The following is a 22,977-nucleotide window of genomic DNA, read 5'->3' as shown; positions in this document are numbered from 1 at the left end:
TTGCTTTGGCAGTACTTTGGAACGTTACAGAGAAGGTTTGAATGGCCCTGGCGCATGAAGGCTTTTTTCCTAGTATCACACAGTCGTGAACGTTCCACATCTTTAGCTCCTAGCCTCCACCGCTGGCCACTGGCATCCACTAGTGGTGGGTGTAATCGGTTACTGGATTCGATCACTAATTAGAGAATAAAAAACATTGTTCATTAGAGTTGTTCTAATAAAACTCCTTTTTGATATTAGACAAATTCAACAATAATTTGTATTTTTTCCACAGCATCATTGATAAGTTGATACTTAGTTTTAATGCTAAAACTCAAAGGATTAGACTTATTTTTTGATATTATAGCAGCGGGACAAATTCAACAATAATTTGTATTTTTCTTCATCAACATACAAATCCACAGCATCATCACCCAACGAAAGAGCTCAGCATCATGTGATAGGAGTATCCATAGGCTCATGTGCAGACAGCTATGGTTAACTACTTTTTTATATTAATTTATCATTTATTTTAGAAGATACACGTACATTTGTTATTTTAAAATGTGTACATGTCTGAACATATAAAATGCTAATGTTATTCATACATTTTACACATTTTTTATGCTCAGATACCAGAAATTGCTATATAGATATAAAAAAGTAGTAATAAATTATTTTTCATGAAAGTAATCAGTAACTGCCATTACCAAAAATCAGTGAAACACCCACCACTAGCCACCACCCGCGTCCTGTTTCCTCCCGCCACTCTGCCTGTGTAGGAGCAACTGTCACCTGCCTCCACACGCCTCTTGCCTCCTCCCGCCTCCTGGGTCCAGCTCAGAGCATGCAGTACCTGACGCCAACTCTTTTCTACCTGGCACCAATTCTTTCCTGCTGCTAGCCCTCCTGTATTATCCACTTGCTCCTGCACCTGGCTCCCTCGCTTCCTTCCCATGCCTTTGCCAGCCTTATATTTAGATTACCGTGAATTTAACCATTATAACAGTGAAGTGGTGTGGAGTGGAAGAGGTGGCTACTTGTCCCCCGATGCTCCTAGATGAAGGTCCCTTCCCGCTCCCTGACATTGGGGAGAAGATATACTGGAGGTCCAAGGGAGGTCGGGGGTTTACATACGGGTAGTCACCCTCTCAGTTGAGCTTGTTACTGGTCCCCAGTGTCAACAGACAGCCACTGGAAAGGCGTCTTACTGGATGTGTAGTGGAGGAGGTGGCGATCTGGCCCCTCAGATCTCCTAGACCCAAAGTCACTGTCCAGCTCCCCAGCACTGGGGAAAAGGTATACTGGCAGTCCAGGGGAGTCCAAGGGGATTGCCCCCGATAGTTGCCCCCCCCCTCAGTCGAACTTGTAGTCTATACTCAGGTGTGAGCAGGCAGCCACTGAAAAGTTGTCTTGATGGAGGTGTAGTGTTAGTCAGCCACTGGAAAGGTGTCTTGATGGAGATGTCCGAAGTACAAAGAGGTGTCCTTGCTCTTGGAAACAACTGTCTTCTTTCAAAAAGCCCATGAGCTCAAGTTGATGCATAATCAGGGATAAAGCGGAGTCTCCTGAGCCAGTGAAGGAGAAAGAGGTGCCGAGCGTCCTACCTTTGGCACCGAGCTCTCAGATGTTCATGCCGAATTCTCCATAGTTGGAGCCAGGTGTTCAGAAGTTGGTGCTGAGCAGTTGGGTGCGGAAGTCTGAAGCGGTGAAGTGGGCACCAAGCGAGCTGAAGAGAGCACTTGGCAGAAGGAGATGGGCGCTTACTCGAAGCTTCTTGTTGCTTGGAGACCAAAATCGGGCGCTCACAGATCTTCTTCATCTCTTCCTCAGAACACAACCGTGGTTGCTGTCTTTGTTTTTTGGTTTTCAGCCTTAATTCTCGGAATTTTCGAGCTTCTTTCCATCTGCCAAGAGAGCTTTCAGATGGCATGCAAGTTTCTTTAGCTCGGAAACTTATTGGATGTACCTCTGGGGACTTCGTCGTCCACCATTGTTAGTTAAGATTACGCATCATATGAGAGTCTTACTTCTTCCTCCAGTTCCGAGGTTTCCAGCGCAGACAAGCACAGTAACGTGTTTTTATTCACACAGTTATGATTGACATTCTCTGCTTCCTGTCAAAGAAGTAGGGAGGCTAGCTTCACCTCTCAGCCTTCCTATATTTTCACTGTGGTTCATCTGTCACTCCCATGGTCCAACTCCACACCAACCAGCTAGCTCTGGGCACCAATTCCTGAATGCCTGCCCCCCCTCTTCCAGAGCACTTGGCACCATTGGTGCTCAGCTTCCACCGTCGAGTGCCTAACACCCGCTCACGGGCTAATTTTTTCTTTTTTAGAGGATTTTGTTTGACCTACAGAGTTGGTAATATCCTGGTTTTGGACTAGGCCTCTGTTTTTTGTTGTGCCTAGATTTTGGTGGATTATGAACTTTGCTGCCCTTTTCTAAGTTTGCCAGATATAAGTTCTGTTCCACGTACAGCTCCGCATATGCTTCATGCTGTACGAGGTACTGTCAGTCCACATGGGCAACAAAGTTGACAGCGAGTCCGCACTTTGTCTGCTGTGATCCTCCAACAACAAAAGAACTTCAGTGGGCAAATCAGTCTAAGTATTCTGGCCATGCAAATTTTTCAGGGCTATTAAGGTCTGGCAGTCTATTGAGCCGTCAGAAGAGTGTCCGTCCTTCCGAGTGGGTCTTCGATCCCCTGGTTTCTCGGGATCTGTGGACTCTATGGAACGAGGCGACTTTGGGCCTGTCTGCCACCGCAAGGACCCTTCGCCACCTCCCTTGGATCCTCCGGTCCCAAACTCTCTAGTCTGGGCAACGGTCGCCATATACAGACCAGTCCTTCTTGCTTCTCCTTGCCTTACACATCCGTATGGTTCAGGGAAGCCTTAAATAAGTTCAGGCTCATTGTAACATTACGAGGACCCTTATAACATGTTCTGTCCTGTGTAGCTGCAGAGATCCCACTAAGGAGGAGGCGACCCTTGGCTATACTGCCATGCCACTTTGAGTTAAGATGAGCACCAACCAGAGGCAGTATCCACCTGCAGTAGCTCTCTTAACTTATAGGAAATGACAAGCATTGTTTTCAGTGCTAGCAGCTCTTCTATTTCAAATTCATTACATGACCTTATGTTTTGGAGTGGATTATGTCCATGATCCCACCTCCTACCAATGTGGAATCAGCTGTGTAAGTACGGGGTAAGTCATGTATATAAAAATTACATTTTTATAATAAAATAAAGTTTTATATATACTTACCCAGTAATTACATGATAGGAGCCCTCCCTCCTCCCCTCTAATGGATATTAGGCATAAAACAGAATGAGTTGGTTAGGTAAGTTGTTCCTAGTATGGCCGTTAGGGGACGGTACTTTGCAACCTACACTGAGCAATCGAAGTGCTACCCGCTGAATTTGAATTTAGGCTGCTGTACGTGGAAAGCTAATAGCTGTGTAATTACTGGGTAAGTATGTATAAAACTTTATTTTATTATAAAAATGTAATTTCTTCCAACATTCGTTCGCCGTTTCTGGTTTCAGTTCATCCATTGCTCCATGGATTAACACTGTTGCGGCCACTTGTGTCATATCTAAGACCTACCGAGAGTAGGTGGCCTTGACTCACTGATTGATGCCATGGTCAAGAGGCTGGAGAAGTGAGGTCATAATGGGAGGCAAAAATATGACTTGTACATCTGGATGTTTGACAGCAGTGGAGCATTATCTGTTAATAAAACTTCAAAAGGCAAACCTTTTATCTAGCATTCCAGTGTTTCATGCCAAGGTCTTGGACTTTTTGTTGCATAGTAAACAACACCAGGCTTAATCACATGGCCAGTTGTGTTGCCACATAGCCCCAGAATCGGTGTATCTAAACATGCTTTATAAGACCTGGTGCCTGCTTAGCACTTTGTTGGATATAGGTCCTGCTAGACATTTTCTTCCAGAACAGCAAACTGATTAGCAGGATTAAACTTGTTACTGTACTAGAAAATGACATTGTTTACAGCAACAGCCTGTCTAGTGGTGTGAGCAAAAACAGCTAGGTCTGATAAAGAAGATTGCAGAGGATGTTTGTTATTGTAGTACATTTTATGCAACAAACAGGATGACCTCACTTTTTTTTATGCCACAAGCCGGCTAAAATAAAATTGACTAATGACATGACTCTATCCAAGAGTTTGGGGTGAGAGAGTCAGCACCCAAAGGCCATACTGGAGAATAGTTCTCTAAACAAAGAAGAGGAAAATAGTTAAAATACTTGACATAATAGCTTTTTGAAAGCGTAGTTGCTTGTTTTGTCATCAAGAAGTTACCCCCATTGTGTGCCAGCGCTGCACGGTGACTAGACTAGTATCAAAGAAATATTTTTTACCATGGTCTTGTAGTCAGGTATTGTGTTGTAATGAAAACACTATGACACGTGATAGAGTATAATGGACTCAAAGATGAGAGGCCATTTTCCCTTATCTTCAGCGAAGCTGAACCCAGTTTTTCCTACGTCAAAAACTGCAAGAAGTGACCATTGCTCATACGCGCCTGCCATCTTGTTTACGACTAGGGCAGGCAAAAGACCAGCCCCATTACCCTCTGCCAGTTGAAATTGCGCACACAACGTTTCAGTCCTTCTCACAAAGTCGCTTTGATTTCAAATTTTTTCATCAGTAAGAATCATAGAAACATCTAAACTTGAAAGTTAAGGGCTTATTTTTAAGCTCCAGTTAAAAATTGTTAGTTTAAACTATGGAACAAGTGTTTCTTTTGTGTATGGAAGCTGGAAACCGGACTTTGTTTTCCAAGTATGTGGTTGGTGCTCTCTCATGATCTTTGTTATTTGCAAAAGGCCCCAAAAATTTGAATTTTTGATAATTCTATTTAGAAGTTTCAACTAAAGAAATGTTCCATAGTTTATTATTATTAGATAATCCTTTCAGATAACAAAGTCTACAATAGTCTAGGCGGTAGCCTACATGAGATGGTAGCCTAACAAATTCAGTGTGAGTAATTTAACTATAGTAGATGTTGTCTGTGGCCTATAACGTAGGATTACACATCCTAAAGGTGATTTAAATAACCTGGATTAGGTAGTAACCTAAATTAAGGTAAGTAAAAACCTTTTAAGACATATTCTTTTATGGTCCTAGGCGGCAGCCTAGTTTACACCAAGGACCCTAGAATTTGATAAACAGGCTACATAAATTTTCCCTTTACAGTATATAGCCTGTACACTTAAGCATGATCTAAAATAATCTAGGACTAGGCAGTATCTTATATTAGTTAAGTAATAAACTTTTACAAAACATCCCATTATTGGACTAAATCATTTTCCTAGATCATGTAATCTAGGACTAGATGAAAATAGTAACCTGTGCCGGATGAGATGGTAGCCTAGCCATAAGGCTACATACTAAGACAATTGTGTTTTACGTAATCATACCTTGTGAAACAAATAATCTGGATTAGGCAGTATCCTAGATTAGAGTAAGTGATAGCCTAGCTATAAGATTATACATTATTGGGTTACTATTTTATATAGTAGACCAAACAACCTAGGATTGGATACAAACAACAACTTGGGTTAGAAAAAAATAGTAGCCTATACTATAAGTTTACGTCTTAGTAAGTCGCTGGTTTTATATAGCCTATACATTTAAGTGTGATCTATAAAAATCTGGAGTTGGTAATACCCTATACTAGGCTAAGAAAGAACAAATAAGCCTAGGAGTACATATAAACAGTATTCTAGGATCAATAACACTGGTAAGGTCGTATGTAGCCTATACCCTTACAAGTGATATAAACCTAGAACAGGCAATAGCCTAACCAGATTAAGTAGAAGTCCCTTTTTAAGGGAATATCCTACTGTTAATTTAGAAACAGCATGGTTGAGTATTGGACAAAAGGGTAGCCTCAGCTACATTAAACAAAAAACCAGATTATAAGAGGATTAATTTTTGTACAGTTTATATCCGTAGGTTTTTAAATAAACCTAGAAAAAGAAGTGGCATAGAATAGGTTAAGCAAGAATCCCTAAAGAAATCTTCTGTTCTTAGATCAACGTAGATTATACTAGAAGGATTAACCTAAGCCATATAAAACAGTATCTTGGGTTAGTTAAACAAATTAGTTCATAGAAGATTAATCTGTAAGGCAGGACAATTCAGAATTAAAATTTCACATAGCCATTGTAAAATTAACAGTTTAAGTAATACAGCCTTATACAGTGTCAGAATTAACCTAAACCTACAATGGTGTAAGTTAACTTAGATATTTTGTAAAAGGTATTACATTACACACTAGTAATCAGATTAACCTATATGATGTAATTTGCTAACGATATAGGGTTTTAAAAAAGTGGCCCTTATTAAAAACAACTTATACTATTTAGTTTCTAATAATAACTTGGTTCTTTCACTACAGGGCCACCATTATGTAGGACCCTCAGCTCAAGTGTTTCGTAGCAAATTGCTCGGTTCGCTTTTTGCCAGTGGATACGGCCCATTCCACCTGCCATGAGCATAGTCCTTGTAAAAAACACAACAAATTTGCTAGGTTGCCAGATATGTGTGAAATTTGCAGTGTGCTCTTGGCAGCAAGTTTTAAGGACAAAACAGCTTGTTTTAAGCTGTCATGGTGGGTCCTAGGGTTCAGCAAGGGGGAAAAAGGGGGAGATTATATCTTTCCGGCAGAACTCCAGCAGCAAATATTTAACCCCTTCTCAGATCTATATTTGGGTCAAAACCGAGTAACATCAGTCCCCAATACCTCCAAGGTTAACCCTGCCTAGGAAATAGAGGAAGTTCCTCTTGGAGGTGATTTTCGTACAGATGAAGTTGATATTACTACCGAAATGACCTTGCTGAACCCAGAAGGATCAGGGACACAACCTTCAGCTAGCCATGGGAGAAACTTTCCAGAAGAAATTCACTCCCCCATGCAGCTTTCAGAAGCTGGTCAGGATCCTTCCCCCAAAAGGGGTACAAGGATTCACTTAACCCCATTTGAAATGACTACATTTTTGGAGGGGTGAAGTAACTCACCGAGGACCTCTGCTCCCTGGGTAACAGGCATTCACAGTTCATCTGTGGATGCTCGGTCAGATTACGCAAGCTCCCCAAACAGGGATACACAGTTTGCAGCATTTGATCAGTTCCATAACGAAATTATGAGTAATATCAAAAGATGCCCTTGCTACAGAACAGCAATATATAATGGACATACTGCATGATTCCGAACAGGAAATTAAAGAAATCAAGTCAGTGATGTACACTCCAAAGTGTAAAAGTACTGCATCCTGCAGCTGAAAAGGGAGAGTGGAAATAAACTCTGACCAAACAAGGACCAAGGTTAGAATTCCAACTAGAGCCAACAAAACAGCCAGTTCAGACTACAAAGCTTCAAGTCAAAACATAACAGGGGCTCCAGTATTCTCACCTGATGATACTGACAATCCTTGGTGAGACACTTCAATGTGTATTTTCTCTCCTGATGATAATTATCTATTTAATGAGAGAAAACCCATGGTCAAAGTCGTACATGTGGAGTTTAGAGACAGGGCAGCATTCCCTAATACAGAATGGCATCTGATACACCTTTGCCAGATATGGAGAAACCTCAAAAGGAAACGGTTATCTTATGTGGGAATACACCATTAAAAGCTATAGTTGATGCCCTTTACCAGGTCAACAGTAGGTGGATCTACGCTCCCATTATGAATAAAACCCATCTTGCCTACCAAGTACCCGTAGCCTTCTGTCTCTTCACTTTTAAAATAATTAACCATGTGAAGACAAACTTTCATAATTATGTAGTAACTAGAAAACGGTAGCCAATGGCAGTACTAAAACCATTCGCCACAGTCCTCCCAGTTTCGAAAAATTCCACCAAGGAATGGGCAACATTTCAACTCCCTTTTGAAAGGAAAAAGCTCCCCTTGGATGTTGCTACTTAGCAATTTGGGACCCGTGTGAGAAGAATCTCTAATGAGACGGCTTCGTCAGAATTCTGTGCTAGGACTTAGTATCTTAACCACTTCCACCTTGCTAGAAGATGCCACCAAAAGGCTTCCAGAAGATTCCAGGACACTTTTTTCTATTGTGGCTAAAAGTCTTATGAGAACCCTATGGGAAACACTCTCTGACTCTTTAGAGTGGTGCTTAAAAGCGCGAATGGAAACATTGGAAGGCTCCAACAAGTCATTTCCCAATGTGACTGCTTTATTACAGTCTAACCCCTTCTATAAGGACCTGTCTGAGGATTCTGTTGTAACTCAAGTCAACGAGCAAGCACGCCATCAAAATTGTAGTGTGTGCTCTTATGGGAAAAAGAGAATTCAGGAAACAAAAAACCCAAAATTTCCCTTTACCCAATTCAAAAAAGGCTCGCTTTGATCAAAAATCATATAAGCCTGCAGTCACCTCCAAAACTTTTCCTTATAAACAGGTTGGTGGTCAGAAGGGACAACCCCATTCAAAAGGACAGCAACAGCCACATCAGCAAGGACATCCTTTTCACCAGGTCCAAAAGCTGCCTTACAAAGGAAAAGGAAAAGCAATGCCCAGAATTCCTATCAAGGGAAAAGGTAGAGGAAGATGGGGATATCAATAGGAATTGTTTGGTCGGGGGTCGGCTTCAAAGACACCACACCACAGGGAATGGAAGTCTTCTCTTTGGGGGCACAGCATTGTTCTCAACAGGCTGGGGTGGAAATGGTCTCATCCTCCCCACCTTTAAAGGGGTTCTTTCAAGACCAAACCCCTCCCTTGAAGATTACATGCAGAAGGCCCTGTTAAAAGGTGCCATAGAGAAACATGCATGTATTCGCCACCAATCACGTCTCCTCAGTGTTCCCAAAAAGGGATTCCTTCGAACGAAGAGTGATACTTGACCTATCGACATTGAACGAGTACATTGTTTGCCAAAAGTTCCGTATGACTACCGTTGCCCAAGTACGTTCAGTCATTCCAAAAGGGACTTGGACAGTTTCTATAGATCTGCAAGATGCATACTGGCACGTCCCTATTGCCGCTCCCTTTTGTCCCTTCCTGGAGTTCCGGATAGGGAAAGATACGCACAGGTTCAAAGTCATGCCTTTTGCACTAAACATTGCCCCAAGAATTTTTACAAAATTAGCAACAGTAGTTATCCAAGAACTCAGGAAAGAAGGAATACAACTAATAGCTTACCTAGAAGACTGGTTAATATGGTGATCCACAAGAAAAGAGTGCTTGAAAAACCTAAGATCAGTAGTCAACAGACGACAGTCGAAAGATTTTATAATGAATTGGAAAAAATCCACCTCATGCCCAGCAGACACTTTCAGTGGCTGGGACTGTGTTGGGATACTCTTCAGGGCCTGTTGTCTCTCCCCATCAAAACTTGGAACAGAATAAGGAAAAACATCAAAAGGTTCCTAGCACAGCCCAGAGTTTCCAAACGGCAATTAGAAGTGCATGATGGGCCTGCTGCAGTTTGCATCAGTAATAGATCCAGTACTCAGATTGCAATTGAAAAACATGAACAAATTTTGGCTATCGCATGCAAGAAAAAAGATGCGAGACCGATCTCACCAAAAGAATCAGAAAGTTGGGGAGATACTTCGGCCTTGGACCCGGAAGGAATCTTTGTTGAAACAGGTCACCCTGTTCCTATCACTTCAACACCGGGCGAAAAGATCAATCCCACTATCGTCTGCTGTTCTATCCCAGAAAGTAGGAGGATAAATCGTTTGTGCATCTTCCTTTCTGAGCTAAGACCTTCATGTATGGATTTTTTAAATATCTACCGTGAAAACTACTCACCCAACATTGCTAGGTACCTAGTGCAAAAATTATGGACATCATCTATCCGGCAATACCAGTCCATGTGGAAGACATAGTTAGGTTATATCCATACTGAGAGCCCAGTTGAGATTTCTATATAAACACGTAAATTTTCTGATGTACCTCTTTGAAGACAAACGTCTTGCAATTACAACAATCATGGCATACAAGGCAGTATTAACGGAACCTTTGCTTTATGGATTTGGGATTGACTCCAGGATAGGAGTTGTTACTTCCCTTCTGCGGTCTTTTGCTCTACAGAGACCTGCTCCCGAAAGACTTCCAATTACTTGGTCCCTGAACAAGGTACTTAGACTTCTATCAACCCCCCAATTCAGTAGACCCAATACAACCACACCTCACATGCTACAAAAGGCAATCTTCCTGATTGCATTAGCATCAGGAGCCCATATTAGTGAACTGGGGTCTCTTAGATGGTGACGATACATCACACAAACTGCTGATAATCAATTGTTATTGTCCCTGGGCCCATCATTCCAGGCCAAGAATGAGGATCCTTTAAGAAGGAAATCTTTTCTTATAAGAAAACTCAATCTAGCAGACAAAACATTATGCCCAGTTCAAGCACTTAAGGTTTACCTAGAGGTCAGGGCAAACATCCCAGAAGGTCCAATTTTCCTGCACCCTAGCATGAATAAACCACTCTCTCTACAAGGGATAAGAATAATTTTAGTGTCCCTCATTAAAAAGGCAAACCCACACTCCTTTCCTAGGTCACATGATATTAGGAAAGTAAGTAAGTTGTTGGCCTTCTTCAGAAATACCTCTTTCGAAGAAGTCTGAAAGTACAGGGTGGGCATCAGAGAAGTGTTCTTAAAACATTACTGCCATGAGCTCGAACAAATTCGTCTACATTGCATATCAGTAGTTGGTATGGTTAGTCCTGACCCCATAGGCTCTACAGTAGAAAACCAGGGGTCTTCCTCACAGGTGAGTATGCTGGGGAAGATGCAACAAGACTGCAACCAAACCCAGCATACATAGGTAAGTCATTACAGAACTTCACCCTAAAAATGCAAGTTCTTGTTTAGTTTCTTGTTTCATGTTACCAAAACCCCAACAGGAATAAGGAATGGGGCTTGAAACTTGTGGCTTGACATCGGACCAGAAATGTTTTTGTATTTTCTTTGGTTTTTGGGATTAAAATTTTGAGAGCTTAAGCCTTTTGTCACCTGTCAGTTTCTTTTGTAAAGCTCCTTGAGGACGAAACAAGCGACTACGTTATCAGAAAACAGGTTTTGATGTAGGAAAAACCTAGTTTTGGTAGTCGCTGTTGAGCCCTCAAACCATCCCACTTCCCTGATGAAAAGGCATGGGATTTGGGCAAGGGATTAACCTACATTGAGCAGCAGAGAGTAATGGGGCTGATCTTTTGTCTGCCCTGGTCTTAAACAAGATGGCAGACGCACATGCGCAATAGTCACTTCTTGCAGTTTTTGATGTAGGAAAAACTGGGTTCAGCTTCGCTGAAGATAAGGGAAAATGCCCTCTTATCTTTGAGTCCATTATACTCTATCACGTGTCATAGTGTTGTCATTACGACAATACCCAGCTACAAGACCACACTAAAAATATTTCTTTGATACTAGTCTAGTCACCATAGAGAACTGGCACACCAGGGGGGTTAACTCCTTGAGGACTCAACAGCGACTACCAAAAATAGGTTTTTCCTACGTCAAAACCTGTTAATTATGCAACATTCCAGGGATAGTTTACTTCTTGATATGGGCAGGTTTAGACACTGGTTTTGAACTACCATTATATATTGAAACTTACATTGCTGTTTTTCTTGTTCTGAGGAGTATGTACTGTACAAAACATTTTACTGAATATGAGCAAACACTTTCTTGTTATATCATAATAACTTTCCTTCTTTTTAAGTCTTTCTTTTCCAGATATTTATCAATAAATATATCAATAAATTTAAAAAGTATAAAAAAATCTAGCATAAAGTTTAAATCTCATAAAATAAAATGGACAATGTAAAATTTTTAAATAAAATTTTTATATATGTAACTTACCAAGTAATTACATAGCCTATGTATTTAGCTCGCTTGGCAGCAAAAAATGTGAAATTTGTGGTAGCATTTGATTGTTTTAGTGTAGGTGACTAGGTCCTGCCTACTATCGGGGGAGGAAGGGTACAACATCGCTGAATAGTGTTCGTCCGTTTTTGCTGGTTAATGACTGTAGTTCAGTTGTCACAGCAGCTATTGTTTCGAGATTGGTCGCTGGATGGTTGCTCTTTGTCTCCGTTAGGTGACGTATTCCGAACTTTTGGTAGCATTTAAGCTATTTTCAAATAGCCTAGGATTCATTAGACTCAGTATTAGCGAATTATTTTCTGATTTTGACTTCACAACGATGTCTAGCACAAGCTCTTCTAGTATCCGGTTTTTCAGCAAAGGTTGTAAAACTAGACTTATGGAAGCACCTTTGGCTCCCACACAATCTGTACTAATTATAGGGGACAGAATTGCTCTATTGATTTGACATGTATCGAATGTAGGAACTTGGATCAAAGTAGGTGGAAAACTTTAAAATCTCGCTTACATAAGTTAGAATGAGACGGAAGAGGAAAGTGGCTGTTTGAGCCAAGGCTAGGAATGTAGGTAATGTAGAATGTTTTCCTAAATCGACAATTACCAATTTACCTGTTCTGTCTCCCTCTCCCACTCCTGTTTCCCCTTTAACCAGTCCTCTGCCTGTCAAACCTATTCCTTCACCTGGCCTCCATGCTTCCGAGCCTAACACCATTGCTAGCCTAGAAGGCCATGTTAATATGAAGTTTGGGCTCATTGTTCCAACTGTGGAACAGTTAAGTGCATTGGATAAGTGCTTATGGATCAAGCCAGTGTTAAAAGTGCAAGTGTTTGTTAAGTGTTAGTGGAGGTGTCAACTCGTCCTGGTGGCACTCCTAGACCAAGGTCACTGCCAGGTCCCCATGCACCAGGGAGAAAGCATAATGGTAGTCCAAGGGAGGTCGTGGGGTTTGCCTACGGGTAGGCTCCCCCGTTGAATGGTCCCAGGACTCGGTGGAGAGCCGCTGGAAAGGCATCTGTAAGGAAGTGCACGACCTTGCTTCTAGTTCTTCGGACTCCGGTTCGGACAAGAGGTGCTGAGGGCGTAACAGTTACCCACCACGCTTCCCTGCCTGCTTGCAAGCATGCAAAGGATATTGAGCGTAGTCCTCAGTCTTCATATAGTTTTTGGGCTAGCCCTGAATGATCTTTGCCCCATCAATAGTATTCACTGCCCAAGTGTCTGCCCTTCTCACTGAAGCACCCATCCTCATCTGGTAAGCGCCCAATGGCTTCGGAGTATTTAGCTGCTGCTGAGCGCTGAGTGCCCAGCGCCTATCGACTGCCCAGCACCAATGACTGCTCAGTGCCCACCGAGAGCCCAGCGCCAACTTTTGCTCGCCTGTCTCCAACTCCTGTTTGTCCGGTACCAAACTCAAATCTTCCTGCATTGCTTCCCGAGTGCCCAACCAAGCGCCTGGCACCCTCTCTACCATTGATTCCTTCATCTGCCATCGGCCCCGTACAGCATACTTTGCCGACGGATCTCATTCAGCAATGTTTGGATGAAATTATGAACCTCTTGCAGAAAAATCAAGCAGTAACACAGGATCCTCCTGACTTGGCGCCTTCACCGATTTCCTCAGAGGAAGAGGTATTAGACCAGCCTCCTCCTTCCACGCCTTTCTCCAACCTCCTTAGGTATTTTTTGTTCGCCTTTCTGTCTTTTTTCTCACCTGCAACCCCGGCTTCTCCTGCCTCCGCCAAAGTTTCTATGAGGAACCAGCCTGTTGACGTCTCCAGGCTTCCTGAGATGGTCTTGTCCTCCTCATCCAGGAAAGCCTTGAGGAAAATGGACTTCTGGGTCTCGGACAAGAGAGAGCAGGGCAAAGCGACCTTCTGCACTCCACCCGCCCGTCTAGCTTCTAAGAGATACCAAGGGTATGCTACAGGAGAAGCTCCCTCCTTAGGAGTGGCTGCCTCCTCCCAGGGGGACTTCTCTATGATTGACTTAACAGGAGGTCAGCATTTGCTTCGGCTAAGGTTATATTCTCGACTACCAAGCTTGACCACATCATCAAGAATATGTTTAAGGTTTTTGAGGTCCTAAGCTTTTTGGACTGGACCATGGGAGTACAGTACTGGCAAAGAAATCAAAGATATGTCAGAGGACTTGTCTGCAGACTGGATGGGGATTTTATTGTGCGCAGATAAAGCTATCAGGGATGACTCAATGGAACTAGCTTCTTAATTCACGATGGGTGCTCTTTTACTACCAAAGGTGTGACTACATCTCAGAAGTCGGAACTTCTCTTTTCTCCTTTGGACCGCATGTACCTCTTCCCTCAAGCCACGGTCCAAGACATAGCGCTGGAGCTTCAGAAAAAGTCAACGCAAGATTTCTTAGCCCAGTCAGCCAAATACTCCAAGGACCTTCCTTATTTCACTACGAAGTCGGCCCCTCCTTTGCAGCAGCTTTCGGGGCAGCAAGACAAGATTCTTCGCTAGACTGTACTCCAATTTGCGTGCAGCACACCCAGCCAAAAAGGCTCCCTTAAAGCCTTCCTCTCGTAAATGAGAATCCAGTCCTCTGTGTGCCAGTAGACACAAGACTCCTACACTTTTGGGAGAAATGGAAAGCCAGAGGAGTAGACCAGTGGGTCTCAATAGTACTCAGAGAGAGGGTACTCTATCCCATTCAGGGAGAACCCTCCCATAGTATCAATGCCCACTGCATTGACAGCCTACTAGGTAGGCTCTGAGAGGTTTTTGGCACTTGCAGAAAAGATGTCACCTCTTTTACGAAAAGAGCTGTAGAGCTGGTCAAGATATCAACTCTCCAGGGTTCTACAACCGTCTTCTTGTGGTCCCCAAGTCATCTGGGGGTGGAGACCTGTCCTGGACATCAGCACCCTGAATGTCTTCGTTCAGAAGACAAAATTCAAGATGGAAAGAAATCAGTCAGTTCTCTCGTCTATCCAACAGGGGGATTGGATGGTGACCATCGATATGGAGGATGCCTACTTTCATATCCAAGTACACCAAGAAAGGAGGAAGTACCTCAGATTTGTGTTCCAGAACAATCTTATAATTTTGAGTGCTGTCTTTCTGCCTCTCTACAGCTCCCCAAGTATTCACTCGAGTTCTCGCCCCTCTTGCGAAGTGGCTTCACCTCATGGGGATCAGTACATCCCTCTGTCTAAACAACTGGCTCCTACATTCTCCATCAAAGAAATAGTGCATCGAGGAGGACCTTCAGAAGACCCTCCTTCTGGCCCAAGATCTGCAATTACTCATCGACAAGAAGAAATCGCAATTGTCTCCATCTCAAGTGATTCTTTATTTGGCGATGACGATTGACTCTGAATTTTCAGGTTTTTCCGTCCCCCACAAGAGTACAATCGTGTCTTCAAACATTCCGTGACTTCCTCGCTCTCAAGTCCTGCTCAGCCAACAGTTGGATGAGCCTTTTGGGAACCCTCACTTCTGTTGAGAAGTTTGTAAGCCTAGGGAGGCTTCATGTGAGGGTACTGCAGTTCTTCCTGAAGGCCAACTGGAACAGGAAGACCCACCTGGACTTGTTCGTCTTCCCGATCACTCCAAAAATCAAAGAAGACTTTAGATGGTGGCTTGCAGAAGAATGTCTCTCGGAAGGGAAGCCTCTCCATCCACCGAGCCCCAACCTTTCATTGTACTCAGACACTTCAGATCGGGGTTGGGGATCTCTTTTGGGAGACATGGAAGTCTCGGGAGTCTGGTCTCCAGAAGAGAAGCTCCTACATATCAACGGAGAGAATTGAAGGCAGTACACCTGGCCCTTCAATCATTCGCAGAAGTGACCTTCAGCAAGGAAGTAGCAGTGATGTAGGAAACACCTCAGCCTTGGCCTACAGAAAGAACCAAGGAGGCACCCACTTATTCTCCCTTTATGGGGCCACCAAAGACCTTCTTTTATGGCTGAAGAAGAACCGCACTGTTCTGGTGACAAGATTCATTCAAGGAAGCTAAACATAATAGCCTTGGCCTACAGAAAGAACCAAGGAGGCACCCACTTATTCTCCCTTTATTGGGCCACCAAAGACCTTCTTTTATGGCCGAAGAAGAACTGCACTGTTCTGGTGACAAGATTCATTCAAGGAAGCTAAACATAATAGCGGATGGACTGAGTCGGCGCAAACAGGTCCTTCCCATGGAATGGGCGCTAGATCCACAGGAGAGCACCGACCTGTGGAAGTTGTTGGGACAGCCGTAGATAGACCTGTTCACGACGTTGAAGAACCATTGCCTCCCACTGTTCTGCTCTCCGGCCCCAGACCCTCTGGCATGGGCGACAGATGCCATGCTCCAGAATTGGCCCTTCCTAGATCTGTACGTCTTCCCCCCATTCAACATGGTGAGGGAAGTCATCAACAAGTTCGTATCCCATCAGGACACAAAGATGACTTTGGTAGCCCCCTTTTGGCCTCAAAGAGAATGGTTCCCGGATCTCAAGCTGCTAGTCGACTACCCCAGGCTCCCTCCACAGAAGCCAAAGCTTCTCAAACAACCGCACTTCCACCGGTTTCATTGCAACCTATCCGCTCTTGCTTTGATAGGGTTCAGACTGTGAGGAGACTCGTCAGAGCAGAGAGATTTTCAAAACCAGCTGCGGAAGCCATTGCTAAGTGTAGACGCCAGTCTTCTTCCAGAGTCTGCCAAGCGAAGTGGTTAGTATTCCGCAGCTGGTGCAGAAGAAATAACATATCTTCTTCTGAAACCTCTGCAATGAACATCGCGGACTTCCTTCTTTTTTCCTGAGGACTAACAGAGGTTTGTCTTCCTCAACAATCAAGGGGTACTGAGCAATGTTAGGCTAGGCTCTGTGTTTTGGCACGGGCCTTGATCTGGGATCCAATCAGGACATCAGCAACTTGATCAAGTCTTTTGACACGACCAAGGAGACCAAGACTATTGCAGTATCATGGAATTTAGACGTCATCCTCAAATGGTTGTCAGGCCGTCCTTTTGAAACTCCTCACACAATTTCCTTAAGAGGCTTGACAAGGAAAACTTTTTGTGGTTGCCTTAGCCATGGCTAAGAGAGTCAGCGAGTTGCAAGCCATTGACAAGAGAGTAAAAGGAGACTCAGTCTGCTCTTTTACGCTAGACTTCCTGGCCAAGAATGAGACCCTCCTCTAAGCAGTGACCTCGTTCCTTCACCATCAAGAATTTGATGGAAATTCTTGGACCAGAAGAGGAAGAGAGGACTCTTTGTCCTGTTAGGGCACTAAGATACAACCTTAGTAGAACAGCGAAGATCAGAGGTCCCTCGAGTAAGCTCTGGTGCTCCGTGAAGGACCCTTCTAGACCCTTTCCATGAACACAATATTGTTCTTTTTAAGAGACATCATCCTAGAATTGCATTTAAGAATTCATGAGGACCTTCTACCAGTCTTGAAAGTTAAAGCTCATGAGATTAGAGCTGTCGCTACCTCATCGGCTTTTAAATATAACATGTCTGTCAGTGATTCTCCAGTCAACCTTCTGGAAATGCAAATTGGTGTTTGCATGTATTATTTACGTGAACTAGAAACTATTTTCAAAAACTGCTGTATCCTGGGTTCCACTGTCTGTAGCATGGTTTAGGGGAGGAAGCATGGGAGTCCGCTCCTATCCTACCTCTTTTGACCTTGATTAGGCCGTTGAGTTCTTGGGGAGCCTGGGAGTACTATGTACCTGGAGTACCCACCGGTCCTTTTTTATGGTTGGGTAATGGTTTTAATGAATACAGTGTGTAGGTGACAAAGTTTTCTGGTTGTATGTCTTTATGGTACTGCACCCAGGGCAAGGGCACTCTTGTATGGTTATGTTAACCATGCATAACCTCCATTGATGCTTTGTGGCATTCAGAATACTCCTTTGCCGCAATGCTTTCCACTAATATAGGGGCGCTCTACAGCTTCACTGCTGCGCCACGATAGTTAAGATGAGCGCCAACCAGAGGCAGTATCAGTCTGCAGCAGCTCTCTTAACAGTTAAGGGTGCAACAACTTTTTTAACCAATGCAAATAGCATTTTTGTCTCGTATTCATTCTTCTTCTGAAAGTTTTTGAGATTATGTATGTCCATGCATCCCATCTCCTGTCAATATGGGATTCAGCTATGTACTAATTACTTGGTAAGTTACATATATAAAAATGACATTTTTATAATAAAATAGTTATATAAAAATGACATTTTTATAATAAAATAAAGTTTTATATTCTGTACACTTACCAAGTAATTGCTGAATCAGAGCCCTCCTTCCTCCCCTCTCACGGACATTGAGGGCATAAACAGACTGATGGTATTCAGCAGTGTTGTACCCTTCCTCCCCCGATAGTGGGCGGGACCTAGTCACCTACATTAAAACAATCGAATGCTACTGTGAATTTTAAATTTTTAGCCGCTGTGCAAGTTAGAAACATAGGCTTTTTAATTACGTGGTAAGTATATATAAAACTTTATTTTATTATAAAAATATAATTTTATCTACTTACAAAAAAATAAGATGCCCAAAAGTTGCATTGTGTATTATATATAAAAATACACGTATAAAAAAATTGTGAATAAGTTGTTTCAATTCCACATAATCACTGATTAGTTTGCTTTTGAAACTATTTAACCCTTAATGGATGGGAATCCTCATATGAGTATCCATAACAGGTTTTGGGTGATGGACAGGAATCCTCATATGAGTACAGTAATCATATTTTGCGCCATACTGTTTGAATGAATTTAGCGGGAAAGATGTTCATAGCACTTCACTGGGCCATAAATGACTTATGGCAACTATTTAGTTCGGCACGGAGAAACATTGATCAGTATGCCTTGAGATTTCATAAGGGGATGTACTGCCTCTTTGCAGCTTCAGGATGTTTTTTTTATTTATTTGCTCATAAATGTACCCAGGGATTGCTGTTGGTTTTAGTTCTTATTTTTTTATGATAGCATGTCGGCCATAATTGTAATTTTGCAAAGAAAAGTGCAAAGAAATATTAGAAAAAATGTATACCTCACAAAAAGTTACTGCACCTCCCCATCTCAGTAAATTTACATAAATATTTTACAACATATACACTCAGAATTTGTTACTGATTTTAGTTCATATCTGTTATGATATTGGGTGAGATGTAATTATAATTTTACAAAATAAAATAAAACAAATTATTAGAAAAAACATGTGCGACTTGGTAAAATTTATGAGTGTTTCGTAAAAGAGTGTTTCGTAAAAGAGGCCCCACACAGGGTTGTAAACAGTCACTTTTAACTTCCTGTGGAAGGTAGGGAAAAATTTGTAGAATTTTTTTTCTTACACCATTCTTATACACATGAATTAACTCTACCTGTATTATCTCTTTTCCTCCCTTCTTGTGAGAAATGTAAAAATATGTAAGATTAGTGACATGATTAGCATAGATGAGAGGAGGGATAAGTGTTGTGAGATGGTTCAATCGTTTGGAAAGAATTGGGAATGATAGTTTAGTGACAAGAATACACTGGTTAGGTTTGTTAGGGGAACGTCTTAGAAAGATATGGATAGATGGAGTGAGAGGTTTAGGAAAGGAGGGGTTTCAGCATCCAGGAAGTGAGGGGGTGGGGGGCAATGCAACATGGCTAGAGGAGAAAGATTCAGTATGTATGGCGCATTTGATGCAGTGCTGGTAAGCTTTTTGGTTAGGGGTATGAAATGGCTAGTAATGTGAAAATTTTCTGCATATTTAGTTCTAAATTCAGCAGTCTATGAATATGGCAGTAATCATTGTCCTTTCTTTCATTGGGACCCACCCTCTTTTTATCTTTCAGCAGCAAAATCGTTACAGACTTGAAGCATTTACATTTTTTAAGTAGAATTATTTGGAAGGTCTTTTCTCTGGAATATTTTTCATTTTTGTCAAAACTGAGATTGACTAAACATTCAAAGAGAATGTTCTTGTGCTTTTGGATTACTCTATGACTGTAAAAATCAGTGGTTAATGGGAGAGGGTGATAACAATGTGATAGTATCATTATTGACAGTATATTGGGTTTCATCCAAAGTATTGATAAAGACTGATATAAATTTGTAACCATAGTGATGTGGCATATGCATGTGGAGTTAATGCATAAGCTGTGTGTCATGATACAGGTCTGTTATCAGAGGAGAGTTCCGAGGAATTTCGACAAAGCATAAAAGTGGCCTTTGCTGAGGGATACCTAGCTGCTGATCCACAGAAAAATCAGTCGCGTACCATGAGGTGGATTCGAAACTTTCAGCAAGTTCTTGCTATTGTGGTATTCATTGCCATCTTGTTCTCACTGATGGGTAAGTTTGGTTGAAAATATGATTCAGCATTATTATTTTTCACCATAACTTGATCATGCTGTATAGTTGAGTTCTTACATAACTTTTACTGTAAAATATTCAATACTTAATTTCAGTAAGTTTTTAATATAAGAATAAGTATATCTTAGTTTAACTAGACCACTGAGCTGATTAACAGCTCTCCTAGTTTTTAATACCAGATATATATATATATATATATATATATATATATATATATATATATATATATATATATATATATATATATATATATATATATATATATATATATATATATATATATATATACTTTAATTTTTTGTGTTAATACTTTACTAAAACATACTGTATTTATGAATGTTAGTTGCTTTCTTTAATAATTGTTGTTGTATATGAGTATAAATTTTTGTGATCCTGTATAGGTGGTCTAGGAGGATCGATGTTTAGAATGAATGTTGGCAATGGAAATGAAGTCCACCCAGAAGACATCACAGTATCATTTGAAGATGTTAGGGGGGTGAGTTGAAAGTTATTCACAAAGTACATATTTTATTTGGGATGAATCTTACCTAATGTTAAATATAGCTTATATCTCTGCGCTGATAGGCGAGTCATCATTCAGACAAAAGATCAAATGGCTGTCAGAATGATTGTCTGGTACACCTGTTCTCCACCAATTGTGTTTTTTGAATGTTTTATCTCTTGTCAGAATTCTCATTCCTGCTATTGTGTATAGGCTGTTGTTGGTATTTCATGATTTTTGCTGTTTGTTGCTATCATGGGATAACTCCCACTGGAATCAAGGCTAAGAATGTCAGGTTCTGTAGGAATAATTACTGTGTTAGCAGGATGTTGATTTTTGAGGAGATACATACATTGTTTATGCTGGCTGCAGTGATATAAAGTGTGAGCTTGAGAATAGATGTGATAGATGTGAGGAAGTAGGGATTTTTGAAGGACTTTCTGCGTAAGTTCATTAGCATAGGAATAGAAGGGAAGCATATAGGTTGCGAAAGCAACTACAGTAGTTAGATCAGGTCACCAACTTGTCATTTCTCCTTCTCCAGGTCCTTTGCTTGTACAGTAGTTATTCTTACCCAGTCTATGCTTTTCCTTTGCTAATGCTTTAGTAAGTACTGCAACTGCCTCTTTAGCTCCACCTTCTGCTCCTTTTCGATTCAGGAAAAGCATATTGAGAAGTTAGAACAGGACGTAAACCTTATTTTGGTTAGTACAAGGTTTCTAAATTTGTTAGGGAAATGATCTGGGTCCCCCCATATTGTGCAATCATTTTTGCATTCCCCTATAAAAGGTAAGGTGTTGGTGCCCTCACCTGTCTGTAGCCTGAGCCTAGGACTGCCCTGCAACAGTTGGAAGAGTCTGCTGCCAGAGAACCGTGTATGTCACCTGCCTGTCCGTTTGTCACGCTGAGTCTTGTTTGATGCGTTAACCAAAAGATTGTTTTGGTAAACGTTAATCTTAGCTGTGCTACTTCTACCATCATTGGCACCTTGTATGAAGTTGTTAGCACCGACAGGACTGATTATATAGGTATAGACAGTGTTATTAATAATAATGTGTCTGTAGTGGTTGTACTTATTCTGATGTTATGTCAGCTCAGTCAATTGTTTAACCAATCTCTTAATCTTTTGCTCATTCTAAATCCTTGTCTGCTAGCCTATTCCTCTTTCCCTGTCAAAATGCACTTGTTTCATTCCTTACATGTTTTTTCTTCGGCCATCGGCAAATCTCTTCTGCCTTGATAAATGTTTCTCTTTTCAATCCTACCATAGTTACAGTATATTCTGTTTTTCAAAGTTACAGTATCTTCTGTTTTTCCAAGCTAGACGTTATTCTAGCTACTTAGCTTTCTAAGGATGTGTCGTTTGGGAATGCTTTCAAGTCTGTTGATTTGCTTTCAGACGAGGCGGGAGAGTCATTGTAACTCCTCTTCCCACCCCCTCCCAACATTTTCCATTTTCTTTGGTGCAGCTGACTTTTGTCAACTCAGTTGAGTCACTTCAGACTGCATTTCCCTGTCTCTCTTTCATGAAGTTGTGGATGCGTTAGGGTCCTTGGCTGCTGTTGTCTCAGGTTGCCCTCTGGCTGAAGAATTTGCATTGGAGGAATCTCCTTTGGTTTGTCGGTATTTGCTGCAATGTTGTGCTTCTCTTTATCCTCATTTAGTCGGGGCAAAGAGTCCATGTAAAGAATAGGTCTTGGTTGTCTTCAAGTATTTTGGTGCTCTTTGATTATATAGAGAAAGAGAACCCAAGCTTTTTCTTGCAATTACAGCTCATTTCATAAGTTTTCTCATATTCTGATGCCCAAAAGCTCCTTTTAAGTCTGGTTTTTTCAAAGTTGCGGTGAACTGCCTCTTATGATACAGGCGCTTAATTGGTGCCTAATCTGTCTTCAGTCGAAGATTCGGTTTTCTTTGTCTCGTTCCTTTGAAGAGACCAAATCAAAACTGACAAGTACTTTGGGCATGCTGAAACAGAGTTTGTTGTCCAAGTATCTGTTTAGATTGTTAAAGTTTTCATCTTTTAATTGAACTTTTTCTCAGTATAATTGCCTCTGGTCTACGTCAGCTTAGAGAGGTTGAGGCGCCAGCTTAGTGTGACTGTGGTGCCAGCTTAGCAAGATTGTGGAGCCAGCTTTAAGTGTTTTTGGAGTCAGCAGGAGGTTAGCGAGAGTGTTAGTTTTTAACTTGCACAGTCAGACCCTTTTCTGATGCTGCAGGCTAATCTTCTCATGCTTATACTAATTTGTAGTAAGGCATGTGCTGCACTGGGTAT

General features: G+C 41.7%; 1 protein-coding gene across 1 annotated transcript in view; it reads left to right on the top strand.

Moving 5' to 3' along the window:
• The window catches only part of YME1L (ATP-dependent zinc metalloprotease YME1L), a 131,310-nt gene that overhangs the window by 29,442 nt on the left and 78,891 nt on the right, over nucleotides 1-22,977 (top strand). The window contains exons 6-7 of the mRNA XM_067128858.1: nucleotides 20,003-20,179; nucleotides 20,602-20,696. Coding sequence (XP_066984959.1) covers nucleotides 20,003-20,179; nucleotides 20,602-20,696 — 272 coding nt within the window. The remainder of the gene's footprint in view (nucleotides 1-20,002; nucleotides 20,180-20,601; nucleotides 20,697-22,977) is intronic.

This window comes from Macrobrachium rosenbergii, chromosome 27 (assembly GCF_040412425.1).
Source record: "Macrobrachium rosenbergii isolate ZJJX-2024 chromosome 27, ASM4041242v1, whole genome shotgun sequence".
NCBI classification, from domain to species: Eukaryota; Metazoa; Arthropoda; class Malacostraca; order Decapoda; family Palaemonidae; genus Macrobrachium; species Macrobrachium rosenbergii.
The sequence above is the reverse complement of the archived record's forward strand: the minus strand, read 5'-3'. Positions and strand labels throughout refer to the sequence as shown.